The 20,160-nt window shown below is 49.8% G+C and overlaps 1 protein-coding gene across 4 annotated transcripts; it reads right to left on the reverse strand.

Annotated features, from left to right (window-relative positions):
- Positions 1–234: 234 nt before the first annotated feature.
- apmap (adipocyte plasma membrane associated protein) lies at positions 235–17,913 on the reverse strand. 4 transcript variants are annotated; one of them, XM_072436929.1, is made up of 10 exons: positions 17,638–17,913; positions 15,989–16,105; positions 11,958–12,073; positions 10,726–10,818; positions 10,390–10,506; positions 9,316–9,490; positions 8,054–8,188; positions 1,478–1,670; positions 649–660; positions 235–453 (listed from the first exon to the last, which is right to left on the reverse strand). In XM_072436929.1, the coding sequence occupies exons 1-10, from the start codon at positions 17,724–17,726 to the stop codon at positions 256–258; spliced, it is 1,245 nt and encodes a 414-aa protein (XP_072293030.1). In that variant the 5' UTR covers positions 17,727–17,913; the 3' UTR covers positions 235–255. The 4 variants fall into 4 exon arrangements, with proteins under 4 accessions (XP_072293030.1, XP_072293031.1, XP_072293029.1 ...); XM_072436930.1 differs by lacking the exon at positions 649–660 and adding an exon at positions 1,093–1,104; XM_072436928.1 differs by lacking the exon at positions 649–660 and having other exon boundaries at positions 235–465; positions 17,638–17,795; positions 17,865–17,879.
- Between the last annotated feature and the right edge of the window lie 2,247 nt (positions 17,914–20,160).

Below are 20,160 nucleotides of genomic sequence, written 5' to 3' on the forward strand. Positions count from 1 at the left end.
AAATCTTTAGATTAAAAAGAATTGAGTTCAAACCAAAAAAACAAAACATAGATAAAAATCACAGGTTTGACTTTTGCTCCAGCGTCGACCACAAACCCACATTTAATCAAACAAACAAATCTAAATTCATTCTGTTTTTTATCCCACCAAAGTGTCCAGTTCTGATCCTGATCCTGGTCTGATCCTGATCCTGGTCCTGGTCCGGGTCCTGGTCCGGGTCTGGGTCCGGGTCCGGGTCCGGGTCCTGGTCCGGTTCTAGACCTGGCTCAGGTCCAGCTTGGCGACGTAGGGTGAGCGGAAGGATCCGATGTAGAGGCTGCCCTCGTGCTCATGAGCCTCGCTCACGTACGCTGCCACTTCACCGCTCGGGTCGTGGAAACTGCGCACGCACACGCCGCCATCTTGGATCTCTGCGATGAGACTGTAACGAGGAACGAGCTTCAGCAGGACGTCCTGGGACAAGACCTGAGGAGACACATGCAGACATGAGACAAGACCTGAGACAAGACATGAGACCTGAGACAAGACATGAGACCTGAGACAAGACCTGAGACAAGACATGAGACCTGGGACAAGACCTGAGGAGACACATGCAGACATGAGACAAGACCTGAGACAAGACATGAGACCTGAGACAAGACATGAGACCTGAGACAAGACCTGAGACAAGACATGAGACATGACCTTAGACATGAGACATGACCTGAGACATGAGACAAGACCTGAGACATGAGACATGACCTGAGACATGAGACAAGACATGAGACCTGAGACAAGACCTGAGACATGAGACAAGACCTGAGAATTGAGACAAGACCTGAGAATTGAGATAAGACATGAGACAAGACATGAGACCTGAGACAAGACATGAGACCTGAGACAAGACATGAGACCTGAGACAAGACATGAGACCTGAGACAAGACCGGAGGAGACACATGCAGACATGAGACAAGACCTGAGACAAGACATGAGACAAGACATGAGACAAGACCTGAGACAAGACATGAGACCTGAGACAAGACATGAGACAAGACATGAGACAAGACATGAGACCTGAGACAAGACCTGAGACCTGAGACAAGACATGAGACCTGAGACAAGACCTGAGACAAGACATGAGACCTGAGACAAGACCGGAGGAGACACATGCAGACATGAGACAAGACCTGAGACAAGACATGAGACAAGACATGAGACAAGACCTGAGACAAGACATGAGACCTGAGACAAGACATGAGACAAGACATGAGACCTGAGACAAGACCTGAGACAAGACATGAGACCTGAGACAAGACATGAGACAAGACATGAGACCTAAGACAAGACATGAGACCTGAGACAAGACCTGAGACATGACCTTAGACATGACCTGAGACATGAGACATGAGACCTGAGACATGAGACATGAGACAAGAGACATGAGACAAGAGACTGCTCCTCAAACACAAGTATTTCAGATTGAGAGCTGGTTTTTACCTTGAAAATGAGTTTCTTGATCCAAGGTCTTTGAGACAGGAAGTCCAACATGGAGAAGCCTGGACTGGGTCGAACCGAGGACATCGCCACCCACAGGCCGCCTCCAGAACTGCGCCGCACGTTATCAGGGAAACCAGGAAGGTTTTCCACAAACGTCTCCATCCCACCTTTGTTCAGCCCCGCCACATGGATCCTGAGAGGAACCAAGAAGGACTAAAGCAGGACTAAAACAGGACTAAAACGGGACTAAATCAGGACTAAAGCAGGACTAAAGCAAGACTAAAGCAGGACTAAAGCAGGACTAAACCAGGACTAAAGCAGGACTAAAGCAGGACTAAAGCAGGACTAAAACAGGACTAAAACGGGACTAAATCAGGACTAAAGCAGGACTAAAGCAAGACTAAAGCAGGACTAAAGCAGGACTAAACCAGGACTAAAGCAGGACTAAAGCAGGACTAAAGCAGGACTAAAGCAGGACTAAAGCAGGACTAAAACAGGACTAAAGCAGGTCTAAAGCAGGACTAAAGCAGGACTAAAGCAGGACTAAAGCAGGACTAAAACGGGACTAAAACGGGACTAAACCAGGACTAAACCAGGACTAAAGCAGGACTAAACCAGGACTAAAGCAGGACTAAAGCAGGACTAAAGCAGGACTAAACCAGGACTAAAGCAGGACTAAAGCAGGACTAAACCAGGACTAAAGCAGGACTAAAGCAGGACTAAACCAGGACTAAAGCAGGACTAAAGCAGGACTAAAGCAGGACTAAAGCAGGACTAAAACAGGACTAAAACGGGACTAAATCAGGACTAAAGCAGGACTAAAGCAAGACTAAAGCAGGACTAAAGCAGGACTAAACCAGGACTAAAGCAGGACTAAAGCAGGACTAAAGCAGGACTAAAACAGGACTAAAACGGGACTAAATCAGGACTAAAGCAGGACTAAAGCAAGACTAAAGCAGGACTAAAGCAGGACTAAACCAGGACTAAAGCAGGACTAAAGCAGGACTAAAGCAGGACTAAAGCAGGACTAAAACAGGACTAAAGCAGGTCTAAAGCAGGACTAAAGCAGGACTAAAGCAGGACTAAAGCAGGACTAAAACGGGACTAAAACGGGACTAAACCAGGACTAAACCAGGACTAAAGCAGGACTAAACCAGGACTAAAGCAAGACTAAAGCAGGACTAAAGCAGGACTAAAGCAGGACTAAAGCAGGACTAAAGCAGGACTAAAGCAGGACTAAAGCAGGTCTAAAGCAGGACTAAAGCAGGACTAAAGCAGGACTAAAACGGGACTAAATCAGGACTAAAGCAGGACTAAAGCAGGACTAAAGCAGGTCTAAAGCAGGACTAAAGCGGGACTAAAACGGGACTAAATCAGGACTAAAGCAGGACTAAAGCAGGACTAAAGCAGGACTAAAACGGGACTAAATCAGGACTAAAGCAGGACTAAAGCAAGACTAAAGCAGGACTAAAGCAGGACTAAACCAGGACTAAAGCAGGACTAAAGCAGGACTAAAGCAGGACTAAAACGGGACTAAATCAGGACTAAAGCAGGACTAAAGCAGGACTAAAGCAGGTCTAAAGCAGGACTAAAGCGGGACTAAAGCGGGACTAAATCAGGACTAAAGCAGGACTAAAGCAGGACTAAACCAGGACTAAAACGGGACTAAATCAGGACTAAAGCAGGACTAAAGCAAGACTAAAGCAGGACTAAAGCAGGACTAAACCAGGACTAAAGCAGGACTAAAGCAGGACTAAAGCAGGACTAAAGCAGGACTAAAGCAGGACTAAAGCAGGACTAAAGCAGGACTAAAGCAGGACTAAACCAGGACTAAAGCAGGACTAAAGCAGGACTAAACCAGGACTAAACCAGGACTAAAGCAGGACTAAAGCAGGTCTAAAGCAGGACTAAAGCAAGACTAAAGCAGGACTAAAGCAGGACTAAACCAGGACTAAAGCAGGACTAAAGCAGGACTAAACCAGGACTAAAGCAGGACTAAAGCAGGTCTAAAGCAGGACTAAAGCGGGACTAAAACGGGACTAAATCAGGACTAAAGCAGGACTAAAGCAGGACTAAAGCGGGACTAAAACGGGACTAAATCAGGACTAAAGCAGGACTAAAGCAGGACTAAAACAGGACTAAAACGGGACTAAATCAGGACTAAAGCAGGACTAAAGCAAGACTAAAGCAGGACTAAAGCAGGACTAAACCAGGACTAAAGCAGGACTAAAGCAGGACTAAAGCAGGACTAAAGCAGGACTAAAGCAGGACTAAAGCAGGACTAAAACAGGACTAAAGCAGGTCTAAAGCAGGACTAAAGCAGGACTAAAGCAGGACTAAAGCAGGACTAAAGCGGGACTAAAACGGGACTAAAACGGGACTAAACCAGGACTAAACCAGGACTAAAGCAGGACTAAACCAGGACTAAAGCAGGACTAAAGCAGGACTAAACCAGGACTAAAGCAGGACTAAACCAGGACTAAACCAGGACTAAAGCAGGACTAAACCAGGACTAAAGCAGGACTAAAGCAGGACTAAAGCAGGACTAAAGCAGGACTAAACCAGGACTAAAGCAGGACTAAAGCAGGACTAAACCAGGACTAAACCAGGACTAAACCAGGACTAAAGCAGGACTAAACCAGGACTAAAGCAGGACTAAACCAGGACTAAAGCAGGACTAAAGCAGGACTAAAGCAGGTCTAAAGCAGGACTAAAGCAGGACTAAAGCAGGACTAAAACGGGACTAAATCAGGACTAAAGCAGGACTAAAGCAGGACTAAAGCAGGTCTAAAGCAGGACTAAAGCAGGACTAAAACGGGACTAAATCAGGACTAAAGCAGGACTAAAGCAGGACTAAAGCAGGTCTAAAGCAGGACTAAACCAGGACTAAAGCAGGACTAAAGCAGGTCTAAAGCAGGACTAAAGCAGGACTAAACCAGGACTAAAGCAGGTCTAAAGCAGGACTAAAGCAGGTCTAAAGCAGGACTAAACCAGGACTAAAGCAGGACTAAAGCAGGTCTAAAGCAGGACTAAAGCAGGACTAAACCAGGACTAAACCAGGACTAAAGCAGGACTAAAGCAGGTCTAAAGCAGGACTAAAGCAGGACTAAACCAGGACTAAAGCAGGTCTAAAGCAGGACTAAAGCAGGTCTAAAGCAGGACTAAAGCAGGACTAAAGCAGGTCTAAAGCAGGACTAAAGCATGACTAAAGCAGGACTAAAGCAGGACTAAACCAGGACTAAACCAGGACTAAACCAGGACTAAAGCAGGACTAAACCAGGACTAAAGCAGGACTAAAGCAGGACTAAAGCAGGACTAAAGCAGGACTAAAGCAGGTCTAAAGCAGGACTAAAGCAGGACTAAAGCAGGACTAAAACGGGACTAAATCAGGACTAAAGCAGGACTAAAGCAGGACTAAAGCAGGTCTAAAGCAGGACTAAAGCAGGACTAAAGCAGGACTAAAGCAGGTCTAAAGCAGGACTAAAGCATGACTAAAACGGGACTAAATCAGGACTAAAGCAGGACTAAAGCAAGACTAAAGCAGGTCTAAAGCAGGTCTAAAGCAGGACTAAAGCAGGACTAAAGCAGGACTAAAGCAGGACTAAAACGGGACTAAACCAGGACTAAACCAGGACTAAAGCAGGACTAAACCAGGACTAAAGCAGGACTAAAGCAGGACTAAACCAGGACTAAAGCAGGACTAAAGCAGGACTAAAGCAGGACTAAACCAGGACTAAACCAGGACTAAAGCAGGACTAAAGCAGGACTAAACCAGGACTAAAGCAGGACTAAAGCAGGTCTAAAGCAGGTCTAAAGCAGGTCTAAAGCAGGACTAAAGCAGGACTAAAGCATGACTAAAACGGGACTAAATCAGGACTAAAGCAGGACTAAAGCAAGACTAAAGCAGGTCTAAAGCAGGTCTAAAGCAGGACTAAAGCAGGACTAAAGCAGGACTAAAGCAGGTCTAAAGCAGGTCTAAAGCAGGTCTAAAGCAGGACTAAAGCGGGACTAAAACGGGACTAAAACGGGTCTAAATCAGGACTAAAGCAGGACTAAAGCAGGTCTAAAGCAGGACTAAAGCAGGACTAAAGCAGGACTAAAGCAGGTCTAAAGCAGGACTAAAGCAGGACTAAAGCGGGACTAAAACGGGACTAAAACGGGTCTAAATCAGGACTAAAGCAGGACTAAAGCGGGACTAAAGCGGGACTAAAACGGGACTAAAACGGGACTAAAACGGGTCTAAATCAGGACTAAAGCAGGACTAAAGCAGGACTAAAGCAGGACTAAAGAGGGACTAAAACGGGACTAAAACGGGACTAAATCAGGACTAAAGCAGGACTAAAGCAAGACTAAAGCAGGTCTAAAGCAGGTCTAAAGCAGGACTAAAGCAGGACTAAAGCAGGACTAAAGCAGGACTAAAACGGGACTAAAGCAAGACTAAAGCAGGTCTAAAGCAGGTCTAAAGCAGGTCTAAAGCAGGACTAAAGCAGGACTAAAGCATGACTAAAACGGGACTAAATCAGGACTAAAGCAAGACTAAAGCAGGTCTAAAGCAGGACTAAAGCAGGACTAAAGCAGGACTAAAGCAGGTCTAAAGCAGGACTAAAGCAGGACTAAAACAGGATTAAAGCAGGTCTAAAGCAGGACTAAAGCAGGACTAAAGCAGGACTAAAGCAGGTCTAAAGCAGGACTAAAGCAGGACTAAAGCAGGACTAAAACGGGACTAAAACGGGTCTAAATCAGGACTAAAGCAGGACTAAAGCAGGACTAAAGCAAGACTAAAGCGGGACTAAAACGGGACTAAAACGGGACTAAAACGGGTCTAAATCAGGACTAAAGCAGGACTAAAGCAAGACTAAAGCAGGTCTAAAGCAGGTCTAAAGCAGGACTAAAGCAGGACTAAAGCAGGACTAAAGCAGGTCTAAAGCAGGACTAAAGCAGGACTAAAACGGGACTAAAACGGGTCTAAATCAGGACTAAAGCAGGACTAAAGCAGGACTAAAGCAGGACTAAAGCGGGACTAAAACGGGACTAAAACGGGACTAAAACGGGACTAAAACGGGTCTAAATCAGGACTAAAGCAGGACTAAAGCAAGACTAAAGCAGGACTAAAGCGGGACTAAAGCGGGACTAAAACGGGACTAAAACGGGACTAAAACGGGACTAAAACGGGTCTAAATCAGGACTAAAGCAGGACTAAAGCAAGACTAACGCAGGACTAAAGCAGGACTAAAGCAGGACTAAAGCGGGACTAAAACGGGACTAAAACGGGACTAAAACGGGTCTAAATCAGGACTAAAGCAAGACTAAAGCAGGTCTAAAGCAGGACTAAAGCAGGACTAAAGAAGGACTAAAGCACGACTAAAGCAGGACTAAAGCAGGACTAAAGCGGGACTAAAGCGGGACTAAAGCAGGACTAAAGCAGGACTAAAGCAGGACTAAAGCAGGTCTAAAGCAGGTCTAAAGAAGGACTAAAGAAGGACTAAAGCAGGTCTAAAGCAGGACTAAAGCAGGACTAAAGCAGGACTAAAGCAGGACTAAAGCAGGACTAAAGCAGGTCTAAAGCGGGACTAAAGCGGGACTAAAGCAGGACTAAAGCAGGTCTAAAGCAGGTCTAAACCAGGTCTAAAGCAGGACTAAAGCAGGACTAAAGCAGGACTAAAGCAGGTCTAAAGCAGGACTAAAGCAGGACTAAAACGGGACTAAAACGGGTCTAAATCAGGACTAAAGCAGGACTAAAGCAGGACTAAAGCAGGACTAAAGCGGGACTAAAACGGGACTAAAACGGGACTAAAACGGGTCTAAATCAGGACTAAAGCAGGACTAAAGCAAGACTAAAGCAGGACTAAAGCAGGACTAAAGCGGGACTAAAACGGGACTAAAACGGGACTAAAACGGGACTAAAACGGGTCTAAATCAGGACTAAAGCAGGACTAAAGCAAGACTAACGCAGGACTAAAGCAGGACTAAAGCAGGACTAAAGCGGGACTAAAACGGGACTAAAACGGGACTAAAACGGGTCTAAATCAGGACTAAAGCAGGACTAAAGCAAGACTAAAGCAGGTCTAAAGCAGGACTAAAGCAGGACTAAAGAAGGACTAAAGAAGGACTAAAGCACGACTAAAGCAGGACTAAAGTGGGACTAAAGCAGGACTAAAGCAGGACTAAAAAAGGACTAAAGCAGGACTAAAAAAGGACTAAAGCAGGTCTAAAGCAGGTCTAAAGAAGGACTAAAGAAGGACTAAAGCAGGTCTAAAGCGGGACTAAAGCGGGACTAAAGCAGGACTAAAGCAGGTCTAAAGCGGGACTAAAGCGGGACTAAAGCAGGACTAAAGCAGGACTAAAGCAGGACTAAAGAAGGACTAAAGCAGGACTAAAGCAGGTCTAAAGCAGGACTAAAGCAGGACTAAAGCAGGTCTAAAGCGGGACTAAAGCGGGACTAAAGCAGGACTAAAGCAGGACTAAAGCAGGTCTAAAGCAGGTCTAAAGCGGGACTAAAGCGGGACTAAAGCAGGTCTAAAGCGGGACTAAAGCGGGTCTAAAGCAGGACTAAAGCAGGACTAAAGCAGGACTAACCTCCGGATGCGGGCCATGGTGGTCTCGGACACCAACACTGACTCTTCATCCGGCAGAAGTTGGAGGCCGTTTGGAAACCTCAGACGATCCATGATCACAGAGACTTCTCCTGTGTCAGTGTCCAACTCCAAGACCCTGAAACAGAGACTGGACTGAACTGTGTGTGTGTGTGTGTGTGTGTCTCTGTGTGTGTGTGTGTGTGTGTGTCTCTGTGTGTGTGTGTGTGTGTGTGTCTCTGTGTGTGTGTGTGTGTGTGTGTGTCTCTGTGTGTGTGTGTGTGTCTCTGTGTGTCTCTGTGTGTCTCTGTGTGTGTGTGTGTGTGTGTCTCTGTGTGTCTCTGTGTGTCTCTGTGTGTGTGTGTGTCTGTGTGTGTGTGTCTCTATGTGTGTGTGTGTGTGTGTGTCTCTGTGTGTGTGTGTGTCTCTCTGTGTGTGTGTGTGTGTGTGTGTCTCTGTGTGTGTGTGTGTGTGTGTGTGTCTCTGTGTGTGTGTGTGTCTCTGTGTGTGTGTGTGTGTGTCTCTGTGTGTGTGTGTGTGTGTGTGTGTGTGTGTGTGTGTGTCTCTGTGTGTGTGTGTGTGTGTCTCTGTGTGTGTGTGTGTCTCTGTGTGTGTGTGTGTGTGTCTCTGTGTGTCTCTGTGTGTGTGTGTGTGTGTGTGTGTGTCTCTGTGTGTGTGTGTGTGTGTCTCTGTGTGTGTGTGTCTCTGTGTGTCTCTGTGTGTGTGTGTGTGTGTGTGTCTCTGTGTGTCTCTGTGTGTGTGTGTGTGTGTGTGTGTGTCTCTGTGTGTCTCTGTGTGTCTCTGTGTGTGTGTGTGTGTCTCTGTGTGTGTGTGTCTGTGTGTGTGTGTCTCTATGTGTGTGTGTGTGTGTGTGTCTCTGTGTGTGTGTGTGTCTCTCTGTGTGTGTGTGTGTGTGTGTGTGTGTCTCTGTGTGTGTGTGTGTGTCTCTGTGTGTGTGTGTGTCTCTGTGTGTGTGTGTCTGTGTGTGTGTGTCTCTATGTATGTGTGTGTGTGTGTGTGTGTGTGTCTCTGTGTGTGTGTGTGTCTCTCTGTGTGTGTGTGTGTGTGTCTCTCTGTGTGTGTGTGTGTGTGTCTCTCTGTGTGTGTGTGTGTGTGTGTGTCTCTCTGTGTGTGTGTCTCTCTGTGTGTGTGTGTGTGTGTCTCTCTGTGTGTGTGTGTGTGTGTGTGTCTCTCTGTGTGTGTGTGTGTGTGTGTGTCTCTCTGTGTGTGTGTCTCTCTGTGTGTGTGTGTGTGTGTGTTTCTTACCGTCCGTCGTCTGTTGCCTCCATGATGAGGTTCAGGAAGTCTCTGCGCTGCCACCTGCTGGAGCTGGAGGTGAAGTACACTCTGCGGCCGTCTCTCGTCACGTCCAGGTCATTTATGAAGGCCAAGCTCCGCCCCCCGACCATCTGCCCACCCTCCACCAGCCGCACCACCTCACCTGGACAGACAAGACCAGACCTGAGCCGAGCCTGACCCGAGCCTGACCCGAGCCTGACCTGAGCCTGACCTTGAGCCTGACCTGAGCCTGACCTTGACCTGAGCCTGACCTTGAGCCTGACCTTGAGCCTGACCTGAGCCTGACCTGAGCCTGACCTGAGCCTGACCTGAGCCTGACCTTGACCTGAGCCTGACCTTGAGCCTGACCTGAGCCTGACCTTGACCTGAGCCTGACCTGAGCCTGACCTGAGCCTGACCTGAGCCTGACCTGAGCCTGACCTTGAGCCTGACCTTGAGCCTGACCTTGAGCCTGACCTGAGCCTGACCTGAGCCTGACCTGAGCCTGACCTTGAGCCTGACCTTGAGCCTGACCTGAGCCTGACCTGAGCCTGACCTGAGCCTGACCTTGAGCCTGACCTTGAGCCTGACCTGAGCCTGACCTTGAGCCTGACCTTGAGCCTGACCTTGAGCCTGACCTTGAGCCTGACCTGAACTAGAGCCTTATACCACTCTGAGGTGTGTCTTTAGAGCTTTAGCTGGAGGACGCGAGTACCTGAGCTGGAGGACGCGAGTACCTGAGCTGGAGGAGAGTACCTGAGCTGGAGGAGAGTACCTGAGCTGGAGGAGAGTACCTAAGCTGGAGGACAAGAGTACCTGAGCTGGAGGAGGAGAGTACCTGAGGAGGAGAGTACCTGAGCTGGAGGAGGAGAGTACCTGAGCTGGAGGAGAGTACCTGAGCTGGAGGAGGAGAGTATCTGAGCTGGAGGAGGAGAGTATCTGAGCTGGAGGAGGAGAGTACCTGAGCTGGAGGAGAGTACCTGAGCTGGAGGAGGAGAGTACCTGAGCTGGAGGAGAGTACCTGAGCTGGAGGAGGAGAGTACCTGAGCTGGAGGAGAGTACCTGAGTTGGGGTTGACCCGGAACAGTCCTAAATATGCGTCTGCCACATATAGAGTTCCGTTTGGTCCAGTTCTGATCCCCAGAGGTCTGCCACATGTCGACTCGTCCTCGCGAGACCCTGGACCAGAGAGAGACCGGGTTTAGACCAGGGTCCAGACCAGGGTCCAGACCAGGTCCAGACCAGGGTCCAGACCAGGGTCAGACCAGGGTCAGACCAGGGTCAGACCAGGGTCCAGACCAGGGTCCAGACCAGGGTCCAGACCAGGGTCAGACCAGGGTCAGACCAGGGTCCAGACCAGGGTCCAGACCAGGGTCCAGACCAGGTCCGGTCACTTACCACAGGGCTGTTTTCCGAGACGTGCCACAGTTTGGATCCGGCGTCCCACCATTTTCACAATTCTTCCATCGGCCGTTCCACTGAAGAGAACGTCTGAGAACCAGACCAAGACCAGGGTTAGACAGCTTTATACACTCTGAGGTGTGTCTTTAGAGCTTTATATCACTCTGAGGTGTGTCTTTAGAGCTTTATACACTCTGAGATGTGTCTTTAGAGCTTTATACACTCTGAGGTGTGTCTTTAGAGCTTTATACACTCTGAGGTGTGTCATTAGAGCTTTATACACTCTGAGGTGTGTCTTTAGAGCTTTATATCACTCTGAGGTGTGTCTTTAGAGCTTTATACACTCTGAGGTCTGTCTTTAGAGCTTTATACACTCTGAGGTGTGTCTTTAGAGCTTTATACACTCTGAGGTGTGTCTTTAGAGCTTTATATCACTCTGAGGTGTGTCTTTAGAGCTTTATACACTCTGAGGTGTGTCTTTAGAGCTTTATAACACTCTGAGGTGTGTCTTTAGAGCTTTATACACTCTGAGGTGTGTCTTTAGAGCTTTATACACTCTGAGGTGTGTCTTTAGAGCTTTATACACTCTGAGGTGTGTCTTTAGAGCTTTATACACTCTGAGGTGTGTCTTTAGAGCTTTATACACTCTGAGGTGTGTCTTTAGAGCTTTATACACTCTGAGGTGTGTCTTTCATATGGACATGACATTTACATTGGACGAACCAGCCAATTTAGAGTTTATAACACATGTGATTGGACGGTGGGAGGAGCCGGTGGGAGGAGCCGGAGAACCCACGGGAACACGGGGAGATCAGGCTCCACCCAGAGAGATCATGTGATGTTGGTCTGGTCCGGGAATCAAACCCATGACCTCCTTCATGGGAGGCCAGAGCACTAACCACTCTGCCACCGTGAACACCATTTTTCATCTTCTTTCTTCGTCCGGCGCAAATTTGGACGCGGAGGTCTGAACCCTGGTCCTGGTCCTGGTCCCGTCCAGGTCCAGTCCAGGTCCGGGTCCAGGTCCAGTCCAGATCCAGTCTAGTCTAGTCTTGGTCCCGTCCTGGTCCAGTCCCGGTCCCGTCCTGATCCCGTCCTGATCCCGTCCTGGTCCCGTCCTGGTCCAGTCCCGGTCCTGGTCCCGTCCTGGTCCCGTCCTCGTCCCGTCCTGGTCCCGTCCTGGTCCCGGTCCTGGTCCCGGTCCCGTCCTCGTCCCGGTTAAGACTGACCTCCGATGTTAGTGATGGACTCTGGTCCCTGGATCTGGTTTTCATAGAGTCTTTGGGCCAAGCGCAGCTTCAGGTTCGGGGCCCAGCAGCCCTGGAGCTCCGGGGGGTCCCGCAGACTGACCACAACAACAAAAACAACAACAACAACAACAACAACTGATCAAACATCGAATCAATAAAACAACAGCAACAGAAATGACATCAGAATAACACACGTTTACATGTGTTCAGTGGGAGGAGCCTGATGTACATGTGTTCAGTGGGAGGAGCCTGATGTACATGTGTTCAGTGGGAGGAGCCTGATGTACATGTGTTCAGTGGGAGGAGCCTGATGTACATGTGTTCAGTGGGAGGAGCCTGATGTACATGTGTTCAGTGGGAGGAGCCTGATGTACATGTGTTCAGTGGGAGGAGCCTGATGTACATGTGTTCAGTGGGAGGAGCCTGATGTACATGTGTTCAGTGGGAGGAGCCTGATGTACATGTGTTCAGTGGGAGGAGCCTGATGTACATGTGTTCAGTGGGAGGAGCCTGATGTATATGTGTTCAGTGGGAGGAGCCTGATGTATATGTGTTCAGTGGGAGGAGCCTGATGTACATGTGTTCAGTGGGAGGAGCCTGATGTACATGTGTTCAGTGGGAGGAGCCTGATGTACATGTGTTCAGTGGGAGGAGCCTGATGTACATGTGTTCAGTGGGAGGAGCCTGATGTACATGTGTTCAGTGGGAGGAGCCTGATGTACATGTGTTCAGTGGGAGGAGCCTGATGTACATGTGTTCAGTGGGAGGAGCCTGATGTACATGTGTTCAGTGGGAGGAGCCTGATGTATATGTGTTCAGTGGGAGGAGCCTGATGTACATGTGTTCAGTGGGAGGAGCCTGATGTACATGTGTTCAGTGGGAGGAGCCTGATGTATATGTGTTCAGTGGGAGGAGCCTGATGTACATGTGTTCAGTGGGAGGAGCCTGATGTACATGTGTTCAGTGGGAGGAGCCTGATGTACATGTGTTCAGTGGGAGGAGCCTGATGTACATGTGTTCAGTGGGAGGAGCCTGATGTACATGTGTTCAGTGGGAGGAGCCTGATGTACATGTGTTCAGTGGGAGGAGCCTGATGTATATGTGTTCAGTGGGAGGAGCCTGATGTACATGTGTTCAGTGGGAGGAGCCTGATGTACATGTGTTCAGTGGGAGGAGCCTGATGTACATGTGTTCAGTGGGAGGAGCCTGATGTACATGTGTTCAGTGGGAGGAGCCTGATGTACATGTGTTCAGTGGGAGGAGCCTGATGTACATGTGTTCAGTGGGAGGAGCCTGATGTATATGTGTTCAGTGGGAGGAGCCTGATGTACATGTGTTCAGTGGGAGGAGCCTGATGTACATGTGTTCAGTGGGAGGAGCCTGATGTACATGTGTTCAGTGGGAGGAGCCTGATGTACATGTGTTCAGTGGGAGGAGCCTGATGTATATGTGTTCAGTGGGAGGAGCCTGATGTACATGTGTTCAGTGGGAGGAGCCTGATGTACATGTGTTCAGTGGGAGGAGCCTGATGTACATGTGTTCAGTGGGAGGAGCCTGATGTACATGTGTTCAGTGGGAGGAGCCTATTTGCTCTACTCTACAGTTTATTGGTTCAGGGACACATTATAAATGTATAAGTGCATGTCCATGTGTTCAGGTGCAGCTAGCAGGCTAATGGCTGATTATTGCTAATGCTAACTTACATGACCCAACATATTCCACAAACATATTCCACAAACATATTCCATAAACACGTTCCATAAACGACTGCTAGGGGATTTTAACTGGTTTTGGGGTCTCACCTGAAGGGTTCAGGGTGGTTTTGGGGTCTCACCTGAAGGGTTCAGGGTTGTTTTGGGGTCTCACCTGAAGGGTTCAGGGTTGTTTTGGGGTCTCACCTGAAGGGTTCAGGGTTGTTTTGGGGTCTCACCTGAAGGGTTCAGGGTTGTTTTGGGGTCTCACCTGAAGGGTTCAGTGTGGTTTTGGGGTCTCACCTGAAGGGTTCAGGGTGGTTTTGGGGTCTCACCTGAAGGGTTCAGGGTGGTTTTGGGGTCTCACCTGAAGGGTTCAGGGTGGTTTTGGGGTCTCACATGAAGGGTTCAGGGTTGTTTTGGGGTCTCACCTGAAGGGTTCAGGGTTGTTTTGGGGTCTAACCTGAAGGGTTCAGGGTGGTTTTGGGGTCTCACCTGAAGGGTTCAGTGTGGTTTTGGGGTCTCACCTGAAGGGTTCAGGGTTGTTTTGGGGTCTCACCTGAAGGGTTCAGGGTGGTTTTGGGGTCTCACATGAAGGGTTCAGGGTTGTTTTGGGGTCTCACCTGAAGGGTTCAGGGTGGTTTTGGGGTCTCACCTGAAGGGTTCAGGGTGGTTTTGGGGTCTCACCTGAAGGGTTCAGTGTGGTTTTGGGGTCTCACCTGAAGGGTTCAGTGTGGTTTTGGGGTCTTACATGAAGGGTTCAGGGTGGTTTTGGGGTCTCACCTGAAGGGTTCAGTGTGGTTTTGGGGTCTCACCTGAAGGGTTCAGAGTGGTTTTGGGGTCTCACCTGAAGGGTTCAGGGTGGTTTTGGGGTCTCACCTGAAGGGTTCAGGGTGGTTTTGGGGTCTCACCTGAAGGGTTCAGGGTGGTTTTGGGGTCTCACCTGAAGGGTTCAGTGTGGTTTTGGGGTCTCGCCTGAAGGGTTCAGGGTGGTTTTGGGGTCTCGCCTGAAGGGTTCAGTGTGGTTTTGGGGTCTTACATGAAGGGTTCAGTGTGGTTTTGGGGTCTCACCTGAAGGGTTCAGGGTGGTTTTGGGGTCTCGCCTGAAGGGTTCAGTGTGGTTTTGGGGTCTTACATGAAGGGTTCAGGGTTGTTTTGGGGTCTCACCTGAAGGGTTCAGGGTGGTTTTGGGGTCTCACCTGAAGGGTTCAGGGTTGTTTTGGGGTCTCACCTGAAGGGTTCAGGGTTGTTTTGGGGTCTCACCTGAAGGGTTCAGGGTTGTTTTGGGGTCTCACCTGAAGGGTTCAGGGTTGTTTTGGGGTCTCACATGAAGGGTTCAGGGTTGTTTTGGGGTCTCACCTGAAGGGTTCAGGGTGGTTTTGGGGTCTCACCTGAAGGGTTCAGGGTGGTTTTGGGGTCTCACCTGAAGGGTTCAGGGTGGTTTTGGGGTCTCACCTGAAGGGTTCAGGGTGGTTTTGGGGTCTCACCTGAAGGGTTCAGAGTTGTTTTGGGGTCTCACCTGAAGGGTTCAGGGTGGTTTTGGGGTCTCACCTGAAGGGTTCAGGGTGGTTTTGGGGTCTCACATGAAGGGTTCAGGGTGGTTTTGGGGTCTCACCTGAAGGGTTCAGGGTGGTTTTGGGGTCTCACCTGAAGGGTTCAGGGTGGTTTTGGGGTCTCACCTGAAGGGTTCAGGGTGGTTTTGGGGTCTCACCTGAAGGGTTCAGGGTGGTTTTGGGGTCTCACCTGAAGGGTTCAGGGTGGTTTTGGGGTCTCACCTGAAGGGTTCAGGGTGGTTTTGGGGTCTCACCTGAAGGGTTCAGGGTGGTTTTGGGGTCTCACATGAAGGGTTCAGGGTGGTTTTGGGGTCTCACCTGAAGGGTTCAGGGTGGTTTTGGGGTCTCACCTGAAGGGTTCAGGGTGGTTTTGGGGTCTCACCTGAAGGGTTCAGGGTGGTTTTGGGGTCTCACCTGAAGGGTTCACTCACCTGAAGGGTTCAGGGTGGTTTTGGGGTCTCACCTGAAGGGTTCAGGGTTGTTTTGGGGTCTCACCTGAAGGGTTCAGGGTTTTTGGGGTCTCACCTGAAGGGTTCAGGGTGGTTTTGGGGTCTCACCTGAAGGGTTCACTCACCTGAAGGGTTCAGGGTGGTTTTGGGGTCTCACCTGAAGGGTTCAGGGTGGTTTTGGGGTCTCACCTGAAGGGTTCAGGGTGGTTTTGGGGTCTCACCTGAAGGGTTCAGGGTTGTTTTGGGGTCTCACCTGAAGGGTTCAGGGTGGTTTTGGGGTCTCACCTGAAGGGTTCAGGGTGGTTTTGGGGTCTCACCTGAAGGGTTCAGGGTGGATTGGAGACTCCAGGACGAGGACCAGGATCAGGACCGGGATCAGCAGGACTCCGCCCACAGACAGGAAGGTGACCTGGAAGACCCGCCCACTGTAGGTCCTGAAACGTTAGAGTTTCTTTTAAAGATTATAATGAATTAAAGCCACGCCCGGTTAAACCTCACAAAGAGCCCGCCCCTTATCCTACATAGCCCCTCCCCCCACAAACAGTACCATCTTTATACTACTTCTATCACGAGAGAGTGATGTCACTCTTATGTCCAGTGATGTCCAGTGATGTCACTCTTATGTCCAGTGATGTCACTCTTATGTCCAGTGATGTCCAGTGATGTCACTCTTATGTCCAGTGATGTCACTCTTATGTCCAGTGATGTCCAGTGATGTCACTCTTATGTCACTCTTATGTCCAGTGATGTCCTTCTTATGTCCAGTGATGTCACTCTTATGTCCAGTGATGTCCAGTGATGTCACTCTTATGTCCAGTGATGTCACTCTTATGTCCAGTGATGTCACTCTTATGTCCAGTGATGTCCAGTGATGTCACTCTTATGTCCAGTGATGTCACTCTTATGTCCAGTGATGTCCTTCTTATGTCCAGTGATGTCACTCTTATGTCCAGTGATGTCACTCTTATGTCCAGTGATGTCACTCTTATGTCCAGTGATGTCCAGTGATGTCACTCTTATGTCCAGTGATGTCACTCTTATGTCCAGTGATGTCCAGTGATGTCACTCTTATGTCCAGTGATGTCACTCTTATGTCCTTCTTATGTCCAGTGATGTCCTTCTTATGTCCAGTGATGTCCTTCTTATGTCCAGTGATGTCACTCTTATGTCCAGTGATGTCCAGTGATGTCACTCTTATGTCCAGTGATGTCACTCTTATGTCCAGTGATGTCACTCTTATGTCCAGTGATGTCACTCTTATGTCCAGTGATGTCCAGTGATGTCACTCTTATGTCCAGTGATGTCACTCTTATGTCCAGTGATGTCCAGTGATGTCACTCTTATGTCCAGTGATGTCACTCTTATGTCCAGTGATGTCACTCTTATGTCCAGTGATGTCACTCTTATGTCCAGTGATGTCCAGTGATGTCACTCTTATGTCCAGTGATGTCACTCTTATGTCCAGTGATGTCACTCTTATGTCCAGTGATGTCCAGTGATGTCACTCTTATGTCCAGTGATGTCACTCTTATGTCCAGTGATGTCCAGTGATGTCACTCTTATGTCCTTCTTATGTCCAGTGCCATGTGGAGAATTAATGTGCCAAATTATTATAATACTATAACTATAATTATAAAACTATAATACATATTACAACTGTTTATGACAAACGTCTATGGCAGTGTTAGGTTACCACGGTAACATGCAGATAGAGGGATGCCGTCATTGGCTTTTCATGCATGAGAGGGCGCTAGAGACATTCATGCCCATCTGTCCCGTGTCCCTCCCCTGTCCCTCCCTTCACCTGTCCCGTGTCCCTGACCTGTCCCGTGTCCCTCACCTGTCCCGTTTCCCTCACCTGTCCCGTTTCCCTCACCTGTCCCGTGTCCCTCACCTGTCCCCGCTCCGGAGCCTGTCCCGTGTCCTTCACCTGTCCCGGTTCCCTCACCTGTCCCGTGTCCCTCACCTGTCCCCGCTCCGGAGCCTGTCCCGTGGCTCCTCGGTGATGACTCTCGGTTGTTGTCTCCGTTGGCGCAGTCCGTCGGCATCTCTCATGTCGGAGGCTTCTGTACTGTCCCGGTGCAGTCCCGTGCGACCCGGTGCAGTCCCGTGCGACCCGGTGCAGTCCCGTGTGTCCCGGTGCAGTCCCGTGTGTCCCGGTACAGTCACGTGTGTCCCGGTGCAGTCCCGTGTGTCCCGTGTGTCCCGGGTCAAACTGGACCGGAAGAGAGTAGTGACAGGAGCGTAATTTGTGCGGCCTGACGTCACATCCGCAACAAATCCACGTGTTCAGCAGGTCAGAGGTGAAACACGTCATTTCCGGCTCCAGCGCCATGTTGTGACTGTAAAGTTCAACTAAAGCTCGTGTTCGGCCAAACTAACGTGAGAAACATGTTATTTTAGGAAACAAACTTCTTTTACTTTGACAGTGAAGTAAACAGACTAATGACCAGAGTTTGTCACGTGAGACATAAACATAAAAATGAATATTCATGTTCATAATCCAGAATGACAAGAGGCACAAATATAACTTTATCTGTCAAAATCATTAGGTCAATCGATAATTGTGATTATTCAGGTAACAATATAATCGAAAGAACTAAAAAAATAATGTTGACACTTTAAGCAGCAAAATTAAATATTTGTTTAAAATACGGCTCAGAAATAGACCTATATGTATTTTAAAGTTTTTTTATCTGGCTGTTTTTGTCAAATTTAACATAATTTTGTCTGTCAGAAAGTTTATTTTCATAAAGCTTTCATAAATCATCGATTTCACTGTTGTTTTTTCTAACATCTTCTGTCATGACGTCCTCTCTGTCCCTTTAAACACGCTCCTGGGGGACTTTTATGGACCGCTCTTACAGTCACAAGATGGCCGCCACATTGCAGCTCGGTACCATTTTGATCCACAAGAGGGCAGCAACTACTCATCTTCTGTGAAATGACAGACGCTAACCGGAAGTGTTCCCCTAAGGCTCCAAAGTGAGGTCACACACGGTCACATAATGTCCTGGGGGGTCATATATAATCGTAATCATAATCATATGATTATGGGGGTCTATGGGGGTCTATGGGGGGTCAACGGGGGGGTCTATGGCGGGTCTATGGGGGGTCAATGGGGGGTCTATGGGGGGTCTATGGGGGTCTATGGGGGGGTCTATGGCGGGTCTATGGGGGGTCTATGGGGGTCTATGCCGGGTCTATGGGGGGTCAATGGGGGGTCTATGGGGGGTCTATGGGGGTCTATGGGGGGGTCTATGGCGGGTCTATGGGGGGTCTATGGGGGTCTACGGCGGGTCTATGGGGGGGTCTATGGCGGGTCTATGCCGGGTCTATGGGGGGTCTATGCCGGGTCTATGGGGGGTCTATGGGGGTCTACGGCGGGTCAACGGGGGGGTCTATGGCGGGTCTATGGCGGGTCTATGGGGGGTCTATGCCGGGTCTATGGGGGGTCTATGGGGGTCTACGGCGGGTCAACGGGGGGGTCTATGGCGGGTCTATGGGGGGTCTATGGCGGGTCTATGGGGGGTCTATGGGGGTCTACGGCGGGTCTATGGGGGGGTCTATGGCGGGTCTATGGGGGGTCTATGGGGGGTCTATGGGGGGTCAATGGGGGTCTATGGGGGTCTATGGCGGGTCTATGGCGGGTCTATGGGGGTCTATGGGGGGTCTATGGGGGTCTATGGCGGTTCTATGGGGGGTCTATGGGGGGTCTATGGGGGGTCAATGGGGGGTCTATGGGGGGTCTATGGGGGTCGATGGGGGGTCTATGGGGGTCTATGGGGGGTCTATGGGGGGTCTCTGGGGGGTCTATGGCGGTTCTATGGGGGGTCTATGGGGGGTCAATGGGGGGTCTATGGGGGGTCTATGGGGGTCGATGGGGGGTCTATGGGGGGTCTATGGGGGGTCTATGGGGGTCTATGGGGGGTCTATGGGGGGTCTATGGGGGGTCTATGGGGGGTCTCTGGGGGTCTATGGGGGGTCTCTGGGGGGTCTATGGGGGGTCTATGGGGGGTCTCTGGGGGTCTATGGGGGGTCTCTGGGGGGTCTCTGGGGGGTCTCTGGGGGTCTATGGGGGGTCTATGGGGGGTCTCTGGGGGGTCTATGGCGGTTCTATGGGGGGTCTATGGGGGGTCAATGGGGGGTCTATGGGGGTCGATGGGGGGTCTATGGCGGTTCTATGGGGGGTCTATGGGGGGTCAATGGGGGGTCTATGGGGGGTCTATGGGGGTCGATGGGGGGTCTATGGGGGTCTATGGGGGGTCTATGGGGGGTCTATGGGGTCTATGGGGGGTCTATGGGGGGTCGATGGGGGGTTAAGGTTTGTCCTCGCCGCTGGTGCTAGTTGGTGTTTCCTCTGTCGAGCGGTGGATACAATGTTACAGCCTGATGTGTTTATGTTTATGTGATGTACGATTATATTGTGGGGCGGCTGTGGCTCTGCCTCGGGGCGGCTGTGGCGGCTGTGGCGGCTGTGGCGGCTGTG

This window comes from Eucyclogobius newberryi, unplaced genomic scaffold (assembly GCF_026437365.1).
Source record: "Eucyclogobius newberryi isolate DKJ021-1_F unplaced genomic scaffold, fEucNew1.0.hap1 SCAF_8, whole genome shotgun sequence".
In the NCBI taxonomy this organism is placed as follows: domain Eukaryota; kingdom Metazoa; phylum Chordata; class Actinopteri; order Gobiiformes; family Gobiidae; genus Eucyclogobius; species Eucyclogobius newberryi.